The sequence below is a fragment of the Polypterus senegalus genome, chromosome 3, assembly GCF_016835505.1.
Source record: "Polypterus senegalus isolate Bchr_013 chromosome 3, ASM1683550v1, whole genome shotgun sequence".
NCBI lineage: Eukaryota > Metazoa > Chordata > Cladistia > Polypteriformes > Polypteridae > Polypterus > Polypterus senegalus.
In genome coordinates this window covers 238,590,200-238,613,997 of record NC_053156.1, presented here as the reverse complement: position 1 = coordinate 238,613,997, position 23,798 = coordinate 238,590,200, and the positions used below count along the sequence as shown (strand labels likewise).

General features: G+C 38.4%; 1 protein-coding gene across 2 annotated transcripts in view; it reads left to right on the top strand.

The window, feature by feature from the left end:
• LOC120526008 (peroxidasin) overlaps positions 1–23,798 on the top strand; it is a 221,394-nt gene that overhangs the window by 94,497 nt on the left and 103,099 nt on the right. For both annotated transcript variants that reach the window (XM_039748810.1, XM_039748809.1), the window contains exon 3: positions 10,245–10,316. In XM_039748810.1, coding sequence (XP_039604744.1) covers positions 10,245–10,316 — 72 coding nt within the window. The remainder of the gene's footprint in view (positions 1–10,244; positions 10,317–23,798) is intronic.

Genomic DNA, 23,798 nt, shown 5'->3' with positions numbered 1-23,798 from the left:
TTCCCAAACTCACTTAATCAATTCCTAGCCCTACACAATATGTACTTGTCACACACCCACATTTAGAAAGAGCCATTTAGAAAGGTGATTTAAACCAATTTTTGACATCTTTGGAAATTGGGAGCTATGGCATAAAAAAACTCTGCACAGAAAGTGTCCAGTTGTGGAACTTGAACCCAGGGCATAGTATTTGTAAGTAGGAGTCAACCACTGTGCCATCTTATGTATAACGCCGCGTAGAACTCGACTATAACATGGCGTAAGCACAAAAGTCGAAATGTGCTTACGCACAGAAAAATCCAGATGCAGGAATCTGTGCGCATCTAACTTCCACGCTCTTCCGCTACATAAATCCCGATCAGCGTGAAAACTAACGCCGCACGCCAAGATTTTGTAACGCCCCAAATCCTCCCAGAATTACGCCTATTTGAATATGCAAATCAATATAAATCGCCTTAAGCGCAGCCTTCTGTGAAAAGACAATGGGAAAAGCACGGGAAAATATAAGAATTTCAGCTAATACCAAGTGGAGGCAAAGGAAAACATACTATTTGTTCAAATAAACCGTGGTATAATCAACAAAATGAAGTTGATCGAGTGACATAGCGTGTTGGAGAAACTTGAAAGCTCACATTCACAAAATCGCACAGTGCCGGAAATAAAAAAGAAGTCACATATCAAAGTTGCCGTGAAAAGAAGAGTTGTAAGCCCACTGTCTGAGTGTCATATGAAAGTTTATTAGGTACAGAGAAAAAGGCACACGGTGGGGAAAAGCACTAAATGTCAACTTTAATCTCGAATTTTCCACTTTAATCACGTAGTTTATTTTGTCATTTAGTAGAACATTATAAACTTCATCTTAAAATCGTTTAATTAACCAGTTTCTCAAATTACATCGTAATTAAAGTAGCACGCTAAATGCTTTGTTTTGTATTTGATCTTCTACTGTATGTGATCTATGTGTGTGAATCACTACTTGCTTCTTAAACTGGCTCTCTTCCTCCAACTGGACACAGAGTCCATTACATTTGTGATATTACAGCTCTCTGAATAACTAAAATACTGAGATGTATACGTGATGTCATTTTCATGATGATAGGAGCTAAAGCACATTATTAAACATGTGTTTCATGAGCCTCGTGCTCATGACAAGCATTTATCTTTTGTCGAAATTTGTCGCTGCTTTTAGCTGTGTTGTTATTTTCTTTCTGTTTTATATTCAATATATATTGGCGTAGCGCCCAAGAGTCCTTGCTTTTCTTTCCCAAGTAACCGATCGCCACACAATCAGCTCTGTAATAGACGTTAAGCCATCTGTAAGCTTAGCCCGATTCTTCAAAACGCTTAAAGAACATTGAAATATCTTCGTAGTACATGTTTAATTATTCTATCCTTCACGACACTCCCAGTGAAGAATATAGATTATTTAAATGAAGTTAAAGTTTTATGTGTATAATTTAACAAACATATTTTGCTGCATTTCACCTTAAAATGATATCGCATCATATGTAAATACGCTTTATAAAGTGGCCCAGGTTGTGAGATATTATAACTGTAGTGCAAGTTTACAGTGGGGTGATTGTACTTATAAGTACAAACCGTTCTACAAGGAGCAATTGATTGAGTGCATTTAAAGTTCTTGGGATTAAACTGTTTCTGAACCGCGAGGTCCGTACAGGAAAGGCTTTAAAACGTTTTGCAGTGGCTGAGACAGCGTGTCCTTAAAGCTGTATACCGATAATTTCTTCCGATCAGCTGCTGCTGTGATTCACACTCAGATACAGTGATATAAATACTCGAGTCGCAGTGAGAGTAATATGGAAAAAGATGATCCGCTGTGGCAACTCCTAACGGGAGGAGCTGAAAGAAGAAGAAGAAGAAGAAGAAGAAGTGAGAGTAACAACGCTAAAGCAGTTATGGTATTTGGAATACTATGGCTGTTCCCTGGACCATTATATTGTTACGAAGTTAATTACAATCAGATGCATTACACTAATAAACAATATGCGGTTAGTTTCTGTGTATTTATAAAGCCGCCATGAAAATAATGAGTAATCACACAAGAACAGTACCATTGCTTTGACGCTGGGTGCCGCCAGTTTGCAAAACCGAGCGGAGAACTTGCGCACGACAAGGCATGAGGTACCGTGGAAAAGTGCGTGGCTTTACGCCAAGTGTAGGTTTTATACATCGCGATTTGAACGTGGAAAAGTTCTTACGCAACATTTCTGTGCGTACGCACCGTTTATACATGAGGCCCCATATATCCAAGTGTATGTTTGCTAAAAATATATTTTTCATAAATGGTGGTATACATATAAAAATGTCTTGAGAATTATTTTGGTAAATAAGAATGATTTATTAAGTCTTCATTGCATATTCAAATTATGTCCTTTATGTAAGGGTAATCTAACATACTCATTAAGGATCAGTTTGAGATGGTTTCGTGACTTTGATGTAACACTACTGAACAAGAACATGAAATACACTTGTGTTGTCAGAATCTGTAATATTTGAATGCCTTTTTGAAATAAACAAGTTGTATACTTCCCTCTCGCTCTACAATCATCTCTGACTGGGACACTAATCCATCGCATGGGACACCCATGCTTTCACACTTGAAAACATTGCAAATATTCAATTTCAGCAATACAGTTCATGACCTTTGACAGCAAGAAGGACTATTTAGTAATGAATCAGTTACCTATATGCTAGGCTGTAATTAAATAAATGGTTAGTTTTCTGACTACAGTGTTCACATTGCATTGTACTATTACCTCACATATTCTCCTAATATGAACTTTACTAAAGTGGTTCTGTGAAATTTGTGAACAGTTATACTTTGTGTATTAAGATCTTTGGGATGGTGTTCACCTCTAAAATGTTTCAATTTTGGAATGAGAAGAATTTTGGAATTATAGCATTATAATCTATTGTGGAACCTGGCCCGGACACAGACAGACGGACATCATTTAAAGTCATCCAACACACGTTTATTTACAATATTTACAATAATAAGTGCACAACCCAGTGCCTCAGCACCAATCACCCCAAAGTCCAGGCCTCTTCCAAATACCTTGTCCTTTCTTCAGGCCTCCTCCTGCCTCTCCTCCTGAACTCTGTTTACTTCCACCCGACTCCAGCCTCGAGTGGAGGGAGGCGGCCCCTTTTATATCCACCTGGATGTGCTCCAGGTGTCCTCCAGTAATCTTCTGCCGGCACTCCCCTGTGTGGCGGAAGTACCAGCTGTGTACCCGGAAGCACTCCGGGTGTCCCCGATACTCTTCCCTCCCCAGCACTTCCGCCACACCCGGTCCAGGGCTCTCCAGGCATTGGGGCACCCCCTGGCGGTGACCACGGGCCCCTACAGGGTTGAGCTTCAGAGCTCTGCAGCTGTGGTCCCCAACACAACCAGGGCGGTCGCCCCCTTGTTGTCTGGAGGGGGCTTAAGCCCACCTCTGGTCCTAATGGGCGTCCCAGTTGGGTACCACCCCCAGCCGTGTGCCACACTATATAAAAATAAATTTATTTAACTTTATTTTGGACTGGAGTTGACAACTGTTGAAAAATAAATTGTATTTTGTTTTTATCAATCTGTTATTCATAGAAGTAAAATCATTTTTGTTATTTCCTACTGCAATCTAATTAAATACCATCAAATAAAAAATTTACAGCTCTTTTCAGTGGGTTTAAACTAATTTGCCACTGGGTTCTGTCAATATGTTTTTATTTTGCGAATGGTGAAAATGCCAAGTTTGCAAACCTAAGAGGTCAAAGAGATGAGCTTACCAAATTGTTGTTAAAGGAAGATATAAAAGAATTACCAGAACTCAGGTAAAGATCAGTACCAAAATTAACAGATTTTAAAAATTCTAACAATGAAACAAAACAAATCAGAGTCGAAATAAACAAGTCAGAAGTTTTAAACCTGCCAACAGCCATATCTTTACTTAAAGCTATCCAGCATCTGCATCAGTGTTGAAATTCATTCACAGGATTGGTTACTTGTTACTACAGGGTGTTGTCTTTTATAGACAAAGTGTGATATTATTGTAAGGTCACAAGACATGTAACTAGCAGCTTGGGTCATTGCTAAAAAAAAGGAAAAATATATGGTAGTGCCTGTGCAACTCATTCACAAAATGGAGGGGCCCCATCAAGCAAACCTTAAAGTGGTGAAGACACCAAAAAATGACAACAAAAGAAACAAAAATAAATAGAATAATATATCCAAAAATGCCCTAAAGATAATAAAAAGTCACTGCAGAAAAAGAATTAGGTGAGGAAGGATTCTTTAAAAATGGTTGTTCTTGCATTAAGTTGAGAAAGTTAAACAGTGCCATCAAAGTCTATAGGCAGTCTGTGCTAGACTTAGCTTTCCTTTTTTATGCTTGTTAATGGAGAGGAATTCAATTTAACATTAATCGTGTGCCCCCTTTATTTCAGAAAAAAGCGAACTTCACTCCCAACACATATCTCTCACATTGATTTTTATGTAGTACTAGCAAAATACCCGCGCTTCGCAGTGGAGAAGTAGTGTGTTAAAGAAGCAATGAAAAAGAAAAGGAAACATTTTGAAAATAACGTAACATGATTGTCAATGTAATTGTTTTGTCACTGTTGTGAGTGATGAGTGTTGTTGTCATATATATATATATATTTACACACACATACATAAACATATATATATATATACATATCTATACATATACACACATATATATATACATATATATATCTACATATATACACATACATATACACACACACATAAATACATACACACATACATACATACACACACAAATACATATATATATACATACATACACACACATATATAAACATATATATACATATACATACATATCTACATATATACACACACAGCTATTTCAGTATCAGTGCAATACGCTGTTTGTTAAAACGGATGACACCCGCTCTTACGTGCAAGTCTGCGTGGATATTATGAACTATCAAGTTCAAGTTCTATTTAAATTTTAAATAGAAGGAATTTTTATTTAGTCGACAGAAATATCTTTGGTAGGAATGGTAAAAACAGACAGGAATATTATTCGTGAATAAATCAACTCAAACCTTAAACAACTTATAATATTTTGCTCTCCATAAAAATTTATCCTGTCTAAATTATACAAGTTAGAAATAAAGTAAACGTTAAAAGAACAAACATTCACATTTCTTTACTCTTATGTAATTTTATATAAAAATAAACTTAGATTTTAAATATCCCAAAAGATTTTGCTCTCCATAAAAATATATCCTGTCAAAATGATACAAATTCAAATATGAACATGCTGCATAACAAAACCTAGAAATATAAATGAAATGTGTTATTTTCAGCAATAACAAATCAAATCATTCAGTTGTCTTTGCTCATATGTCATTTTAGAGCTGGACGCCTGGCATCTTTTTTTGGCAACAGGTTCGTTTCTGTTTGGTGTGAGGTTCTGTGTTGTGGAGATTCTCAGGATGGATTGCAGGTGCTCATCAGTGAGGCGACTCCTGTGTGCTGTTTTGTTAGTCTTTATCACTGAGAAGAGCTTCTCACACAGATATGTGCTACCAAACATGCACAAGGTTCGAGCCGCATGTAGACGGACTTTTTGTTCTTCAAAGTCACCAAAGCGCCGTGCAAACTCAGTGCGCCAGTTTATCAGCAAAGTGCGATTTGGGAACACCGTAGTGACGACTTGGTTTAACATTACTTGGCAACAGGGAAAGTGAGGCAAGGTGCACTGGTGCATTTGTGTCTCCCATAAAAGCAGCTTCACTTGAAATCACTTTGTGATTGTGCACGGGTTAAAACGTCCGCTGAAGTGTCAGATTCTTATTTAATTATGCTGCTTTCTGTATCTTCTGCATTGCATTCAGGTTAACCTGATGTTTTGTCTCATAGTGCCGCCTTAGATTAAATTCTGTAATTACAGCCACATTAGCTCCACAAATGAGACACACGGGTTCAGTAAACATATACTCAGCCTCCCATCGGTTTTAAAGGCTCTATTTTCAGAATCAACTTTTCTCTTCAGCATCGTGTGAGCTAGCTTCGCAATAACTTGATTAACTCGGTAAGTGTTGGCAAGGCAGCTGAAGCGCTGCATTATGGGATCTGTAGTTTATTGTGTTACCAGCGCTTCATATACCCGGCTTTAATAACAATAATACAGTATATAAAATGATCTCGGGGCGGATATAATTACACCGGGCGGATGTGGCCCGCCCTTGAGTTTGACACATATGGACTAAATAGAACTTGAAAAGATATATTTTTTCAAATGTGATCGCGAATTCAGATAGAGTTGACGCAAGACTACAGCCTGCATGCCTCAATAAGTCATCCTTCCTCGCTCTTACTTTTTACCGCTCATCTAATGAATACACTGAGTATGGCTTTACCAAAACAATCATTGATGGCGAATAAAGTATCCATTATTCGAGTATGTAGATCGGGATATATATATATATATATATATATATATATATATATATACCCGCGTATCGCAGCGAGAAGTAGTGTGTTAAAAAGCTAGAAAAGAAAAGGGAACATTTTAAAAATAACGTAACATGACTGTCAATATACAGTATTTGTTTTGTGAGTGTTACTGAGTGTTGCTGTCATCAAGGATTTGATTATCATTATTTCTTTCAATCAGGTTCGTATTTGTAGGATGTGTTGTGTTCAAGTTACATTCCGTGTTTGTCAATCGTTGTAAAGATGACAGGTTTCATTCATCGATTCGTTTCTTACTGCATCAATAAACAGCTCGTCTTCTTCTTTATCTGAGACCTGACACACTGCATGCACGGTTTTTTACACTGTCTTCCTTTAGCGGGACATTGACTTTTTCCAACGTGTGCTTTGTTTTGGATTTATGAATATGCTTGTATGTATCAGACGCTTCATATTTTTGCTGCCTTTTCAATTGTGTAATTCGGTTTTGTTCAGCTCTTTGGAACTGTTGCTTTTATCTGTGCACTCGCCAGTTCACGTGAGCCGCTCGGTGTACATGCATCGAAGTTTCCCAGCTGTGCTGGTGCCATCTCGTGCTATGTCCATGGCTGTATTTAATGTTACCTTAGTCCTGGCACTTAAAACTTTCTCTCGCAGTTTCGCTGAGTTTGTGTCAAACACCACCCTGACCATCTCATCTTCCTCTCCATAAGCACAGTCCTTCACCCGTGAATATTTAGTGGGAGTTTGCTATTGGATTGCCGCGGACGGACGGCCTTATATGGGCAGGCACTAAATTACAAACGCCAGCGCAGCCTGTCTATGAACTTAATTTAAAGTGTAGGTTTACATCGTGCTTTGTTTCCGAAGTAGCAGAACTCATGAATATGGTTGTATATGTCACTCGCTCGCTTCTTATTGTTTCGCTGCCTTCTCAATTATATAATGCATGTTTTCTTCAGCCCTTTTTTTAGGTCTTCCTGGTTTTCTATGTACTGCGTGATTACGTGGGAGGCGTGATGATGTCACACGAAACTCCGCCCCCACGGCGTTGAAGCTCATCTCCATTACAGTAAATGGAGAAAAACTGCTTCCAGTTATGACCATTACGCGTAGAATTTCGATATAAAACCTGCCCAACTTTTGTAAGGAAGCTGTAAGGAATGAACCTGCCAAATTTCAGCCTTCCACCCACACGGGAAGTTGGAGAATTAGTGATGAGTCAGTGAGTGAGTGAGTGAGTGAGTGAGTGAGGGCTTTGCCTTTTATTAGTATAGATTTGTATTAAAGAATGTCAGTATTTACACAATAAACAAACAGAGAAACAAACAAACAAATAAATAAATAAATAAACTGTGCTGTATTCTGTTTTTGGAGCTGTTATTATTTTTTGGCTTTTTATTATAAATTATCTTCATTATTACCATAATGAGATAGATTGTGTTTTTATGACATTTATCAAACACAATGAAGTTATTAATTAATAATTATTAAGTATTCATTATTTTATATTTAGATATGCTATGTATTTTTCCTAAAAATGAAGAGTAAGATAGAGACATTAGCTACACAATGTGACGATTTAAATGTTTTTGTAAAATTTTGATTATTTTATCTGGGATACATGACTGTACTGACTGCACTAAATGGCAACAGTCTGAAATAAGAATGGAATCAGGAGATAGGAGTGGGCAAAATAAACCAGCCAATGTCAAAACAGGTAGATCAAGAATCGAGGAAACAAGTTCAGAATGGGAAACCAAAACTGTAGCTAAGGATGTTGAAATAGAGTCCAAAACCTTCTTTGTGAAAAGAGCCAAGATGCTAACCAAAAGAGATACTTAAAATCCAGAAAAACATTTTGTAACCATAAACCAACATATAATTCAAAGGAAATCAAGCAAGTGTTTTAAGTTGTATCCACATACTTAGGCATTCAGGAATTGTGCAGCGCTAACATTTTTACTTAGATTAGATATTATATTATATTAGTATTGAAAAGGAAATGAGGTACCATTAGCACTTGAATTTCATTATATAAACAAAACCAGATAGTTTGTCCTTAGAAATGAAGGGGTCTTTTGTTATAGAAATACAGGTATTGTGATTCTTCATCAATCATGATCATTAGATATCTCTTGGTATTTACATGGCACTTCAGCCACTGTAAAAAAACTCACACTGTTCCATTCCATTTGCCATGCAAAGGGTGACACCTCAGCCTCACACAGTGACACTGAGGTGTCACCCTTTGCATGGCTGTGCTCAGTTCCTAACTTGGTATCCTGAGGTGTTTTGTCGTGTGGTGGGTGTGTGTGACGATGTGGGTTCGGCTCCACGCTCCCATCGCTGTTCAGGAGCCCTTCAACCCAACGCCGTTGATAATGTCACCGAGATGAGCTAGACAGTGAGACAACATTTGAGCAAGGGGATGGTTCAAAAAGGTGCATAGTGCTTTTATTAAAAAACAATCAAAAACAAAGTGTTCAATAAATAAAGTGCTGTGCAGTTCCAAAGTTCAATCATTAAATAAATAATCCATAAAAAGAAAAACGTGGAGGTTTAAAAATCAATAAAAAGAAAATCTTCTTAAAACAACGAGGTTAAAACATTCAAGAGGAAACAGTCTTTAAAATCATTAGCAAGCCCGGTGTCTTTCACTCCAGCGTCTCTCCTGCTTCACCCGTCTAAGCCGTGCAACAAGTGAGACGCTCACTTTGCAGCTGACCTTCTTTATACCTGCATCTGCTGTCAGTTGCCTTACCAATCCTTGGCTCCGGTCGGCTCCTCCAGACAGCGACTTGGGAATTCCCCATGACCAAGGCTCTCACGCAGGGAACACCACGTCCCAAGTCCCGACTCTCACTACCTCATGCAGAGAGTCCTTCACCTTCCGATCACTCCCGCCCTTCATATCTTACTCTACGGGAGCGACCACAACTTCTCCCAGGTGTTGGCCAAACACCTAGGCTGCCTCAGCTGCCTGCGAGCGTTTGCTCGCCTGCTTCCTGCTGCACCGACTTGCTCTCTCCCTCCTCACTGCTTCCTGCTCCAACCTCCGTTTACTTCTGTTCTTTTACCGATCTTTCCTTTTCTCCCTCGTGCTTCTTTTATATAGTGAGGGGCCATAGCAGCTGCTGCACATTAGCCACGGGAACAATCACGGATGTGGGCACTTGGTGAGAAACGCCCACACCGCAGATTGACCCGTGGCTTGCTATGGCCCAACGCCCCCTCGCTAACCCGCTGCAAAAGCGGTGATTATTTATTTTAAAAAATGGCCTTTGCTCAGCGAGCTGTGGACCCATAACACCACAGTGTGCAAATGCACTGTATCAGTGCATGCTCCCATCGTCTCCTCTCTCTTTGGTCCAAAGGCATGTAGGTGCTGGTATAGCTTCAGATCCACAATAAATTTCAGTGTAATAATAGCACTTTTGACTGTATTCAGCTGGTCAGTTTAATTAAGCGTTTGACGTATATTTGATAATTAACAAAGTTAAGACTTATCAGGTAGTGATTAGCATACTTTGTGCTAGTGTGGTCTCTTTAATCATGTGTGCCACTCTGCAAATTGTGTAAACTGGAATTCACATTGAATTTGAGATGTACTGTACTGTAGCTCTCCTGATATAACTGATATATGAATGTAAAAATGCTGATAAAAAATTTGTTTATTTTCTCATTTTTCCTTAGAAAATGAATTGAATTAGAAAACAATCCTCCAGTGGATATACATTTTTGTAATTTTTTCTCTATCCTTTATTTGCAGGCTTCTGAACAATAATCTAATTCGAAGAATCCCAAGAAGTGCATTTGAAGATTTGGAAAACCTTAAATATCTGTGAGTGGAACACTAAAACTATCATATATATATATGTATGCAAGTATGTACATGTGTATGTAGTGTACTCATGTAAATGCAGTACATATATATTACCCTTTATCCCTTAGCTTTCTGTTTCTTCTTAGTGGCTCGTTGTTATGTTTGCCCATTTTGTTGTGCAATACATGGGGTATGGAAAGCTCAGTGGTGCTTACTGAATCTTGAGTGTGAACAGGTCTTGAATCTGAGCTGAGCAGTTCACTGTTAGGTGATGGTGGCAGTGATGCAATCAGTTTCTTTCAATAACACCTGGAGGTTTATTCCATGTGTAAAGTTTGTGCCATACCCCAGTAATTTCATATTCCAAAGCTGACTTTCGAAATAGGACAATCAGCTTAGAAAAAATGGGCAAATGTAACAATTTAATAATAAAAATGAACCATTTACTCAGTTTTGCATATTTAGGTGACTGATAATATTTAGTGCAGTAACATCATGCACTTGCTCCTAAACGCAAGCAGGATATTTGGTTTCCACTACAGGGCAGTTTATACAGCCATGTTTATAATAAGCGCTCTGGTGTTTTTGTGTGATTATTTTCCTTGATAAAATCTGATTTTCACTTTGTTGCTTTCATTGGGCACCTGGATGAGGAGCCAGTGAAAATCTAAAGAGACTAAGCTCATTCATGTTTTTTAGGTAGGATGCTGCCCCCATTCCCAGGCACTAATTCTGTAGTAGCTATCCTTTTTTGCAATGTGAATTTGCTCAGTAATCCTCAAACCATTACACAATAACTGTGACTTGATACCCCACATCCTCTGGCATGTAGAACATGGTGTTGGTAAATGCACTAAAAATGACTTTCAGCTGTCCCATGTTTCTGTTGCCTTAGAAACATTTCATTCACAACACTGGGCTGTCATTATTATGTCTTAATCAAGCTTTTGGGAATTAGAAACTGGATTTCTTTCATGTTGGAGAATTCTTTCTTTCCATGATATTTTTGATATTTCATAACAGAAGACTGAAAAAGCAGACAATAGAAATGCAGTAAATAGAATATTTTTAATTACTTATAATGTAATGTACAGAGTTAAATGTTTAGTCTGGACTGCCTCTTTATAAACGACTGATTAAGCAACTTGTCTAGACTGTTAATTTGCAATAAATCAAGCTTTTCAGTGCATGCTTTGGTTAAATATAGTTGTTCTCATGCCTTGTCTCAGCTCACTTCTGTGATTTTTGTTGATCTTGTTCCTGACTTGTGACTAGTGTCATGAGGTGAATCAGACATCCTGTCTTAGTCTGTGAGAAATTTAAGTCTGTGAAGCGATGTGTAAAAGCCTCTATTGTGCTGTAATTGTGATGCAGTGGGCACTTAGTGATTCACATTCCTTAATTATAAGGCCTTCTGTTCTCCAGGAGCAGAGCGGATCTTGACCATTTTTTTGAGATCAAAGAAGGAAAAAATCAATGCTGGTCTGATCTTGGATACACCATAATCACACCGTAGTGTAATTCACTTTTAGATTTGCTGAGCCAACACAAAGTTTTATGCTTAGCATGTATTTTCTGGCCAAATGTCATTTGAAAATCTATCTTTCGATCTTTTAATCGTTCAATCAAATGAGGTATTTGTGAACCAGGTTTAGCATAAAAAGTTCAGTATACATTTGACAGAATGTCCCTTGCACCAAAGATGAGGATTCTTCATCAATTTTGTTAACAAAAAAAAAGAACCCATCAGCTTTTTTATTAGTTGGTTAGCAAACACCTTTAGCAAAGTATCTTACAGATCAAGATGTATTATAAATGTTCCATAATTTTCTGCAGTAGGAGCACAGGTGAGTTAGCGGTGTTGCTGAGAGCTGCGGGGTCAGTCAGAGATGAAAGTTGAACCAGCAGCCTGGTAGTTTACAGTATAATGTCCTAGCCATTAGTCACACTTCCTGTGCCTTAGAAAATTAAAGAGACACAGTTTCTTCCTTTGCACTTTGCAAATGAACATTATTTGCAACCATCCACTTTATCTGCAACCCTTAAATTTCTCAAGAAAGGAAATATTTTAAAGTGGAATTACTGTTACTCATTTATGAAGGTTTTTCAGGTTTCTTTATTCATTTATTTATTTTATTTTTTCATTCATGGAATGTTACTGATGTGGCCAATAGTACAGGTCTCCAAATGATAACTCACAGATTCATTACACCAACAATATGATCAAGTATTACCACATACTAATTAAAACAGCACTTGTTGGCGAATGTGCAGATTCTCTCTAATGCAAAATGTTTTTTTCTTAAATGGGAAGCAGTGTGAAAAAAGCACCATAGCACTTTAAATGTTATCGCTTGTTTGTTCTTTTGTTAATTCTACAAATGACTCTTAATCAGAGTGGATTGAATACCCAGTTCAAGTGTTATGTACCTCTGGCACAGACCTCCATATTTGTTATCCCACTTTCACCTGTACTAAAAATTGCTTCCTCTGCTTTACAAATTTTGCAAAATTAAGGCAATTTCTTAATATGCAGAGTCTTACACAGCTAGTTAATTTATGTCAAGTAAAATTGACGACTGCAACGCTTTCTTTTTTGGCTGTTCAAATTATTTGATTGTTAATGTGTATTTTATTCAAAACACAGCAAGGATTATGGCTAAAACTAACTCCTCTGCGCTAGAAATAAACAATGGCACCAAGTACTCCCAAAAAATGATGAAGCAAGAAACTGAAACTGCCCTTTCACTAACATACTATAAGAACCAAAAGAGGTAGCCTTATGGACAAGTTCACAAGTAGCTTGCATTTCCTCAAGTGAATCTAGAGAAGCAAGAAATTGATTAGGCTAACGCTTGTGGTTGGAAGAATTAAACATAACACGCAGCACAAATCTTATTAACTGAAAACGTATTGCTTTGAATTTACAGTATTTTGTTCAATGGTGGCATTTTTGTCATTACAATTGTTGTGGGGCCATACCTGAGTGTTCTGTATGTGTACGGACTTCTCTAACATAAACATTAACTTACCTTTCCTTATACCGTAGTATCTGCTCTTCATTTGCTAATTATTAGTAAAACATGCAAGCACATTTCATGTAACAAGAAATCAATCATTATGATGCTGGTGCATGATCAATTTCAACTGGCATCAGATCACTGTGATATCCTCTGACCATCAGTATTAACTGAAAAAATACAGCCATGCTGTATAGACTTAAATGTTTTAAAAAAGTTTGAGACATGCAACCACTTGCTACTCAGAAAAATGCATTGGCTAAGAATTTCTTAAATGTCACATATGCAGTCTGCACACATTCAAAACACGCGGTGGGTGAAAGTCGGAGAGGACGGTAGAACATCTAGTAAAAAATGCATTCCTGATATTGATCTGCTTTTTCTTTTCAAACTACTGTGGCTACCTTTAAAGAAATAAATAATGCAGAACTTTTTGTACCTCTTTGCTGTTATGTGCTGCAGAGCCTTCATCTGGGAAAACCTCAAAGTGGAAACTTACAAATAAAAAAAAAAAAAATTGATAGTCTATTTTTGATATGGGTGATGACCTTCAAGTCCAGGTACTTGCTTGAACTGAAAAATTCAGACAGCAAATGCACACACGCAACCAGTGGTATACAGAACACTACAGGGCCAATCGGTCCAGCCCTTGAGACAAAAACAGTGTTGCAGCACATAGCATAAAGACACGTTCACAAACCACAAAAAGAAATATTTTACTAGGTAAGAAATTACATACAGCGTGTGACAGAAAATTGGAAAAAATGTTTAAGACGACAAAGCTGTTGTAAGTATCTTAGTAATACCGATATGTTAAATTACTTACTGATTGCTCTCACTTTACAGAACATTTGGTGGGGTTGCCCCCCCTTTAAAAGCAGAAATGCTACTGATGTTGATGCTGGCTTTGCTTTGCTTTGCTCTTTATCAGTTTTTACATTAGTCTTCACACAAGTAAACATTTGTTTACTGTTTTATATTCTGTTTGATGCTTTTACTATTGGTGGTCTCTTTCCAGTGTGTTATTCATGTGTTGATTGGATGCTAAATCACAAAGTTGTTGGTTTATTCTCCAGGTCTGACTTACTGTGTGGCTCTAAGAAAATCATTAATACAGGAAGTGATGTGGTTGTTAAATATATACAGTTACAATGTATTTATGTTGACATCTCCATTGTATTATTTTGTTGATATGTTATGGTGACTGAAGTCTAAGTTTCTGAATAATAAAAGACTTTGATTTGTTGAAGACAAGACCCATTGGCTAGCTTGTCTACACCAGCTTCATATTGGATGCCAAAGCATCTTCAAAACTTTGCTACTGAATATTTGTTCCAAAACTCCAGAATACATGTCTGCATTGATCACACTATATATACCTAGTAAACAGTATATATACACATTGTGCCATTTAAACCTTGGTTACTCAACACTTATTCAACTTTATGGCTCCCACACTCTTTTGGATTCTCTTGCTATTTCTGTTTGTGTGGCTGTATCTACTCCTATTTGCTCTAGATTTTAAAATTTTAGCAGCTCCCCTCTTCACTGGAATACTACTGACTATATAGTAACTTGCCATGCTAGTTTTGCAAGGCCTACCTTAAATTTATCAATGTGTTATGTGTTCTTTGTCACTTGAACAATTACTGTGTTCCATCCTACCTTGTTGTTTTATATTGTAGGTGTGCTTGATTTATTAAGTGTCTGCCATTTGCTCTTGTTCTTAAAATTTGTTTCTCTGGTATGATGCCTGGTTTAGTTTTGCTTATATTAGCAAGACTGGATTTTAATCAGTTTGTATATTTGATGCAGTGTAGTAACCTTTTTCTAAGGTACTTAGTGTTGGTACATGCAATTAGTGGTACAAACTGTGGTATAGCGGGTCCGCGGCTTCAAAAAAAAAAGGGCCAGTTTTAATTCCATAGAGCCATGTTGTTCTCCGTGTGCGTGACTGCACAACCGCGGGGAGTTAATGAGGTAGTTGGAGTGAGTCGCACCTGCACGTGCGGGTACAATCGTTGTCAGTTGCTTCATTGGCTTCCTGCAGCGTGTGATTAAGGCGCTGCACCCTCAGAGATGTGAGTGTATATATATACGGGTTGGCACAAGGAAAGTGGTAGAAAATCAAAAAAGATGGAAGGAAATCAAAGAAGAAAGAAATCAAAGAGGGGAAAAAGGATCGAAAGTGAAGGAGGTTAAAGTACGTGAAAGGCAGGCTGAGGAACGACGATCTGGCCACCTGGAAGGAGGAGACAGCACGAGCTGGGGTCCCTTGAAGGAGTGTTAGCTGTACAATTGACACTTTTGTTGGTTTTACCTTTGTTTTGACTGGTTTTTAATAAAGGCACTTGAGCACTTTTTCCACCATCATGTGGTCTCATCAGTGAATTGTCACTGTCAGCTCATCGACGGTGTCGGTTCAGCAGACTCCCATGTGGGATGAGGGAGTCTGTAGGGGACCAGCATCATCACACAAATTGATTCTCTGATCTACAGTCTCTTTGGGTAGTGCTGCATGGTTAAAGGAGAGGTGAAGACATAGCAGATGTGCTCTAGATTCACCATTAGTATTTTATATTAAGTGTCATTAATGTCACCAGTCTCAGAATCACTATTAGTTAACCAAACTGCAGCTAATACTCACAACGTTTTAGTAAAGAGTAGCTGATCTAATTTATTTGTAACATATTGAAAATTAATGTTTTTATTTATGTAGCTATTTATTAGTGACTTAGTCATATTGACATTGTTAAGTGCAGAGATCATCTAAACAAATCTGAATGGTAGTTTAAGGTGTAGTTTGTACCTGCTAGTAAAAACAGTAATTTACAAACCTGAACATTAAAGACAGCACAGATGCATAGTGCAGTATACAGATACTTGTGTCAGCATTTGCTGCGAATTTTTTGAAATACCCGAATTAGTTTGGATTATGGACCAACATGAATGTTGGGAATGAAGTGGTGCAGGTTTTTAAAGCTCAGGCCTTACAGTTCCAAGGGCCTGTTTTCATTTATTGCTGGCTCACAGTTTTTATGGTTTTTGCATGTTTTCCCTTTGATTTTTTTTTCAGGTACTCTGATTTTCTCTTATTTGCATTGGAAGGTTACATGGTCGGTCTGAATTTTTCTGGTGTATATAAGTATAGGTGTGTAAGTGATTGTAGTCTGTACTGGACTAGCAGCCTATCTAAAGCTACTTCCATCCAGTGCTGCTGCAGCAAGATGTCCTTCTCCCATGACCATGTACTAGAAAAGCAGGTTTAATGCCTACCAGTAATATTACTTGTAATGTATTAGTCATTTTTCAACTTGTATGTTACACTTTTGGGGCACAGTATGATCATGCCTTTCCTGTAGCTGGAACTAGACTTGAAGTGGACATCATTTTCTGACAAGTTACACTTACTCACTGCTATGCCAATCCAGAGCACCTAGTCAGGCTATCCTGTGCCTCTACATTCAGATGTAGAGGAAAACTGTTGTATCCAAAGAAATACGTATACACAGTAAAAGAGAACACGCAAACTTATATATATATATATATATATATATATATATATATATATATACTTATATGTTCATTATTGTAGCATTTGCTCCAAAGATGTACTTGTATTTAATGTAGAACAGTTTTGTAGTTTTAATTTCTCTTGTGAGATTCTTTGCTCAGCTGCTTTGCAGATGTTTTAGGTGTAGGAGAGTGCAAAATATACTCTAAACTTTGCCAAAAATGTTGTTATTCTTCAGAAAGCATTTTTGCTTTTGTGTATACAGTCCTATCATATACTGTTGTCACTTGCCAAGTAAAAATAAAGGGCTGGGAACCCCGACACTATAGGGATCCAGTCAACAACTGAACTCTTTGTTACGATATAACAGAAAATGCACTCACTAGCACTATGATGGCCTGACTGACTGACATCCCAACTGACTGGAAAAAGTGGCCAACTCTGAACTTATCTCCACACTTCAGAAGCTACAACTTATGTTCAAGAAAGGAACCCCTCAAGATTTTATTTTGTCTTACATTCCAAAAAAGCTTATTTGGTCCTTGTCAAATTTTGTTAAAATAAAACATGAATGAGGCTTATTTTTGGCATTAGCATCATTTTGTTTAAAATTAGTTTTGAAAGATTTATCATGCTTTCATTTTTGGTTGTATGCCCTGTAGATTTTCAGTTGAGTTTTAGTTATAGCAAAAATAAAAAAGTAGTCATTTTTGAACAGATGTTTTCAGATTTGATACTTTGATACACATGAAATATAACTCATAAACTGTCCTTAAAATTTTGCATTAAACTAAAAAAAGATATAATCCAAATAAAATGTGGAAAATTTAAGAATATGCACCAGTACCATCTTAAAATACATTTTTGCTTTACTGAAATTAATAATAATTCTGAACACATTGTAGTGTTTATATACTGAGGTATAGAAAGTAATCAAAGTGGTTTTATTCCACCTGCACAAGCAGCCTTTTTTTGTTTGGACTTATTCTCAGCCCCTGGTGAGACAGAGAGAAAGATGGAAAGGGAGTGGAAGCTCCTCCGTGTATGTTACTGCATGAGTAAGCAGTGAGCAGTGAGCCACCATAAAAGCTTTGAGAAAGACGTGAGAGTTCTGTTCATCTTGCAGTGACTTGCAGCCTTTAAAAAACCAATAGTTTGTGTTGTGTTCTGTAATATATTCATTTTTTTTTGTTTGGTTGCTGAGTGTACAATAGATTTTTATTTATTCATTTGTATTTAAAATTAAGATTACACAGATGCTGAACCAGTTGAGGGCAAGGAAGTCTGCAGGGATCTGTGATATCCGGGGTGAATTTCTCCAGGCTGGTGGTAAGGTTGTTCTTTTGGCATTGCAAGCAATCTTTGCCTCCATTTGGGAGACTGGCATCATCCCAACTAACTGGAAAATGAGACTTGTCCGTTGTCCCTATCTGGAAAGGGAACAGTGATCGCCTGGGTTGTGGCAACTACTGTATAGGGGGATAACACTGCTCTTGGTGCCGGGTAAGGTCCTTGCTTGCTGCGGGGCATCTGTTGGTGAAGAAAGATTCACTGATCTTGACTTTGCTGACGATGCTGTGATGTTTGCGGAGTCAACAGAGACTCTGATTGGGGCTCTTGATAGACTGAGCGAGGAGTCTGAGTCTCTGGGCTTGCAAGTGTCCTGGATAAAAACCAAAATCTAGGCCTTTAATTAGAATGGAGAGAGTGTTGACCTTATGGAGAGGTTTACTTACCTTGGTAGTGACATTCATATCTCTGGTGACTTTTCCAATTAAGTCTGTAAATGGGTTGGGAGAGCATGGGGGGGTCATGAGTTCGCTGGAAAGGGGTGTGTAGCACTCCTGATATTTATGTAAAAGGACGAAGGTCCAAGTCTTTAGATTACAGATGCTTCCTGTCTTGCTATATGGTTCAGAGACATGGACGCTATCCAGTGACCTGAGATGAAGACTGGACTCCTTTGGTACTGTGTCTCTTCTGTGAATTCTTGGGTAGCTCTGGTTTGACACTATGTCGATTGAGCAGTTACTTATGGAGTCCCGATGTGACAGTGTGGGTCCTGCTTCACGCTCCCTCTTCCAAATTTGGAAGCTCTCGAACCCAAAACTGCTTGTAATGTAACTGGAAGAACTGTGCAATAAGGACAAATAACACTGGTAGCAAGGGGATCCTCCTGGTTCGTATGTGGAGGATGTGTTATGTTCAAGTTATATTCCGTGTTTGTCAACCGTTGCAAAGATAACAGGTTTCATTCATCAAAGTGTTCACTACCCAAATCGGTACTCGTGAATCTAAGATGTTTAACGCATTCCCGCTATTAAGTTGTGGATTTGCCTGCGAATATCAGCTCATCTTCCTCTTTATCTGAGACATCACACACTGCATGCACAGGTTTACCTTTCCCAGTCCTGCAAAGTCAGTTCACGTGAGCCACTCGGAGTACATGCATCGAAGGTTCTCAGCTGTGCTTGTGCTATCTCGTGCGATCTTGCGATGTCCACGGCTTTATTTAATGTTAGCTCAGACCTGGCACTTAAAAGTTTCTCTCTCACTTTGGCTGAGTTTGTGCCAAACACTATTCTATCCCTGACCATTTCATCTTCGTTTGCATAAGCACAGTCCTTCACCAGCAATTTTAACTCCGTTACAAAGTGATGAAAAGTCTCCTTTATACCCTGTGTGCTCTCATTAAACTTGTATCTTGCGAATATTGTATTCGTCTTAGGCAAGACAAACGCCAGCGGCAGCGTGTCCATGAACCTAATTTAAAGTTAAGCTTTACACCCTGCTTTCCTATTCGTTTGCATAAGCACAGTCCTTCACCAGCAATTTTAACTCCGTTACAGCAATTTTAACTCTGTTACAAAGTGATCAAAAGTCTTGTTTATACCCTGCATTTTCTCATTAAACTTGTATCTCGCGAATATTGTATTCGTCGTAGGCATGACAAACGCCAGCGGCAGCCTGTCTATGAACTTAATTTAAACTTAAGGTTTACACCGTGCTTTGTTTCCGCAGTAGCTGCACTTATGAATATGCTTGTATGTGTCACTCGCTTCATATTCTTTTGCTGCCTTCTCAATTGTGTAATGCGTTTTTTGAACAAGTTTCATTCATCGAAGTGTTCACTACCCAAATCGGTACTCGTGAATCTAAGATGTTTAACAGACATTCCCGGTATTAAGTTGTGGATTTGCCTGCAAATATTTAGCGGCAGCATGTCTATGAACGTAATTTAAACTTAAGCTTTACACCTTGCTTTCCTATTGATATGTCTACAAAGGCTTGTTCAGTGTCAGAGGGTTGTTCCTTTCCTACTGCATCAATAAACAGCTAGTCTTCCTCTTTATCTGAGACATCACACACTGCATGCACGGGCTTACCTTTTCCCAGTCCTGCAAAGTCAGTTCACGTGAGCCGCTCGGAGTACATGCATTGAAGGTTCTCAGCTGTGCTTGTGCTATGTCGTACGATCTTGCCATGTCCATGGCTTTATTTAATGTTAGCTAAGACAAAACACTAGTCTATCCCTGACCATCTCATCTTCGTTTGCATAAGCACAGTCCTTCACCTGCGAATATTTCGCAGCAGCGTGTCTATTGGATAGCTGCTGACGGATGGACTTATATGGGCAGGCATTCAATTACGTGGGAGGTGTGATGATGAGGGACGCAACTCCGCCTCACACGGCGACCGAGCTGTAGGCTATGGTCGTATATATGTACGTAAGTAGGTTCCAGTTATGACCATTACGTGTACAATTTCGAAATGAAACCTGCCTAACTTTTGTAAGTAAGCTGTAAGGAATGAGCCTGCCAAATTTCAGCCTTCTACCTACATGGGAAGTTGGAGAATTAGTGATGAGTCAGTCAGTCAGTGAGGGCTTTGCCTTTTATTAGTATAGATACTCAAACAAACAGTGTCCAAGAAGAAAGTGCAGTGATTCAAAGTTAATAAATAAATAAACCATAAAAACAATTAAATAAAGGGGGAAGTTAAAAATCCAAAATAAATAAATCCCTTAAAACAAAGTTAAAATCAAGAGGCTAGAAGCTGTCCCTTTTTTAAAAACCTAGTCCATTCTCCATTTAATCTCCCCTGCTTCTTCCGTACAGGCCCTGCAATTAGAGAGTAATTCTATCTGCAGGGGCAGCTGACTTTACTTTTGTCCGCATGCTTTCCATCCCCTGGCTCCATACAGCTTATCCACTGGACCGAGACTCGTTCTCCAGCAACCAGGGTGCTCACACTGGGGTTCACTCTCCCAAGCCTGCCTGACTCCTGCGGCCTAACGCGGAATGCCAACCACCTTCTTGGTCACTGCAGCTCCTTACAATTGCTCAGCTGGAGCAACTTCTTCTTACTGCCCACAAGTGTTGACCAAACACTCCTTCCGGGGCTCTACTCCCAGCTGTCTGCATTAACCAGCGAGTATGTTCTCTCTCTTCTCTGTCTGTCGCTTGCTCGCTTTGTCATTCCTACACTGGCACTCCTGCCACCTTCTTCTTCCTCTAACTTCCACTCTTTTTTCGATCTCTTTGTTTCCTTTTTTTTCCCCTCTGCACTCATGTTTCTCATTTTTATAATGGGGACATGGCACATGTGTGGCCATTAGCAGCTCCTGGCATCAATTACTGACACAGGTGACCCCGCACCTGTGCAGTTCAGTGCGGAAATGTCTACACCCGTATCAAGCCCGGGAACTGCTCCAGCCACACTACCACGCCCCCTCCTTAAGCCGCGAGTGCGGTGATTATTTATTTTAAAAACTGGCCATTCATTTAGAGCCACGGACCTGCTATACCATACCTGAATGAACTACGGCCATGTGATGCAATTCCCAGAGGGTGATCCAGCTTGCAGGGTCATCATTGTTGAAGACCTGAGTTGCTGGACCAGGCCAAGGGGACACCCACGTAACACTTGGCTGTGGCAGATAGAGGGTCATTTCCAGATGGTAGGACTGGATTGCGAGTCTGCCTGGGAGGTTTCCAACCAGGATCCTGAACTGTTTGGTCATGTGGTGGGTGCGGCAATGCACTGACCCCCACAACCTGACCTGACCTGTATTTAAAACATTAGGTACAGTACAGAAATGGATTGCCCAGTTTGTTTGTGTAAATAACTTTTGTCCAAAACTCTAAGGCCTTATTCACTATACGTTGTTGACTATTGTTGGTTCTGTAGTTTGTAAATTCCAGTCTTAAAAAATAAATATAGAGCAGCTATGTGTGTCCAGAGCAAGAAATATAGAAGAAAAAAGCAAGAGAATAATTAGAAATAAAAAACAGAAACTCTCCATTAACTGCTGCCTATGCCCTCCTCCAAACTAGGCTTATAAAAGCCCCAATCAGACCTGTGGTCTCTCACATGTTATATCAAGGAGACAGAAGTGAGGAACAAAGCCAAAGAAAAAAGCCATTTCAAGTAGGGATGCTAAAATTCAAGAAATTTGGTAAATTTTTTGTATAAAGAATCATAAACATTTAAATGTTTACACAAAAAGCTGAAGTTAATCTCATATTACAGCAACTTTAAATTGGCAGATTTTAATATTCTGTTTATTTTTGGTGCATTTTGCTGAGCACTGGAAGGACACATGGACTGCACTATGCCTCTAGACTTTCTCAACACAAAAACTCTAATTACGTTTTATACTTATTGGTACTGGTTGCTGCTTAAATGTTGGGAGATGTGGTTTGAAATGTACGTTCTCCTGTTTCACGTTATGAAGCCTTTCCCTTTTTCCCATTCTTATACTCTCCGTCTCTCTCTCACTTTGTAGTATGCTGTGCCCATACTATACACTCCAGTATCTCAATCTCACTAACATGCCTTTTTTCTCAAAATTGTTTGCTTGCCGCTTCACTATAACCTCACTCTGTCTTCTTTACCTGTATTATAAAATGTGTAACAGTGCAGGAACGCATACTGTATAAGTTTTCATCTTACATATCTTTGGAGTACACAAAAACAGAAGGGTTGGTGAGGAAGGCTTCCAAAACCCTTTTTATCTGGGTCTATCGGTGTTGCTTTGTTACAATCTGATTCAGCTGCACAAATTCGATTTATAGAGTCAACCTGAAATTTGAGAAGGAGGCTGTCGAAATCTTAATTTCTGTGTTCAGCATATATTGGAAGTGGAGTGGGGTAGAAGGTAATGGGGCTTAGATGCTAACTATTTTTTTATTTCTTAAGTAGTTTTCAACCTCAAATTGACTAAGTATTTATTTTTTTATTTTTTTCATATCCCTTGTTTCAATCCATACAGTCATTCATAACCGACTAGATTTATCAGTGGTTCATCTATATTACTGTTAGGTACTGCCACTTTATGAATGCTGAATCAGCAGTCTGCCTGAACAGCAGTTTAATATATAAATGTTAACTAAACTGACAAGCCTTGTTTTCTGTTTTTTGACATTTCCCTTCTGACCTACAGCACTGTAACCGTAACTTAAGAAACAGTTTGTTCAGTGGCAAAACCAAGTGGTGCTAATGCAAAAAAAAAAATAAATAAAATAAAAAAGTAAATAAAGAAGTAGAACCTTGCAAATTAAATTAAATCCAATAAAAATGCGCATTCTTAATGAGATCAACCCTATTAGCTACAGAAAATTCCTTTTGTCAAAATTAAGCTTTATGGAAATAATAAACATTAACCTTTTCATTTTCAATGCCTATTAGGCAAGCATTTTAATAATAAAGTCTTGTGAAACATCATCCATGCAGTTCCCTGGGGCTCGGTGTCACTGTTGCAGTTGTGCTGCCTATAGTTCACTACTGGGTGGTTTAGAAAGTCAATCCTCATAACAAAGCTATACTCCTCTTGTCAGGAAGACATCTGGGAGAGTATAAACAACGCTACGCCAATTCTGAATATCTATGATTAAATTTAACTGGCACTAAGACACTTTAGACACCCTGACCTACACAGGTGTTTATACTGGTTATTGGTGTCTA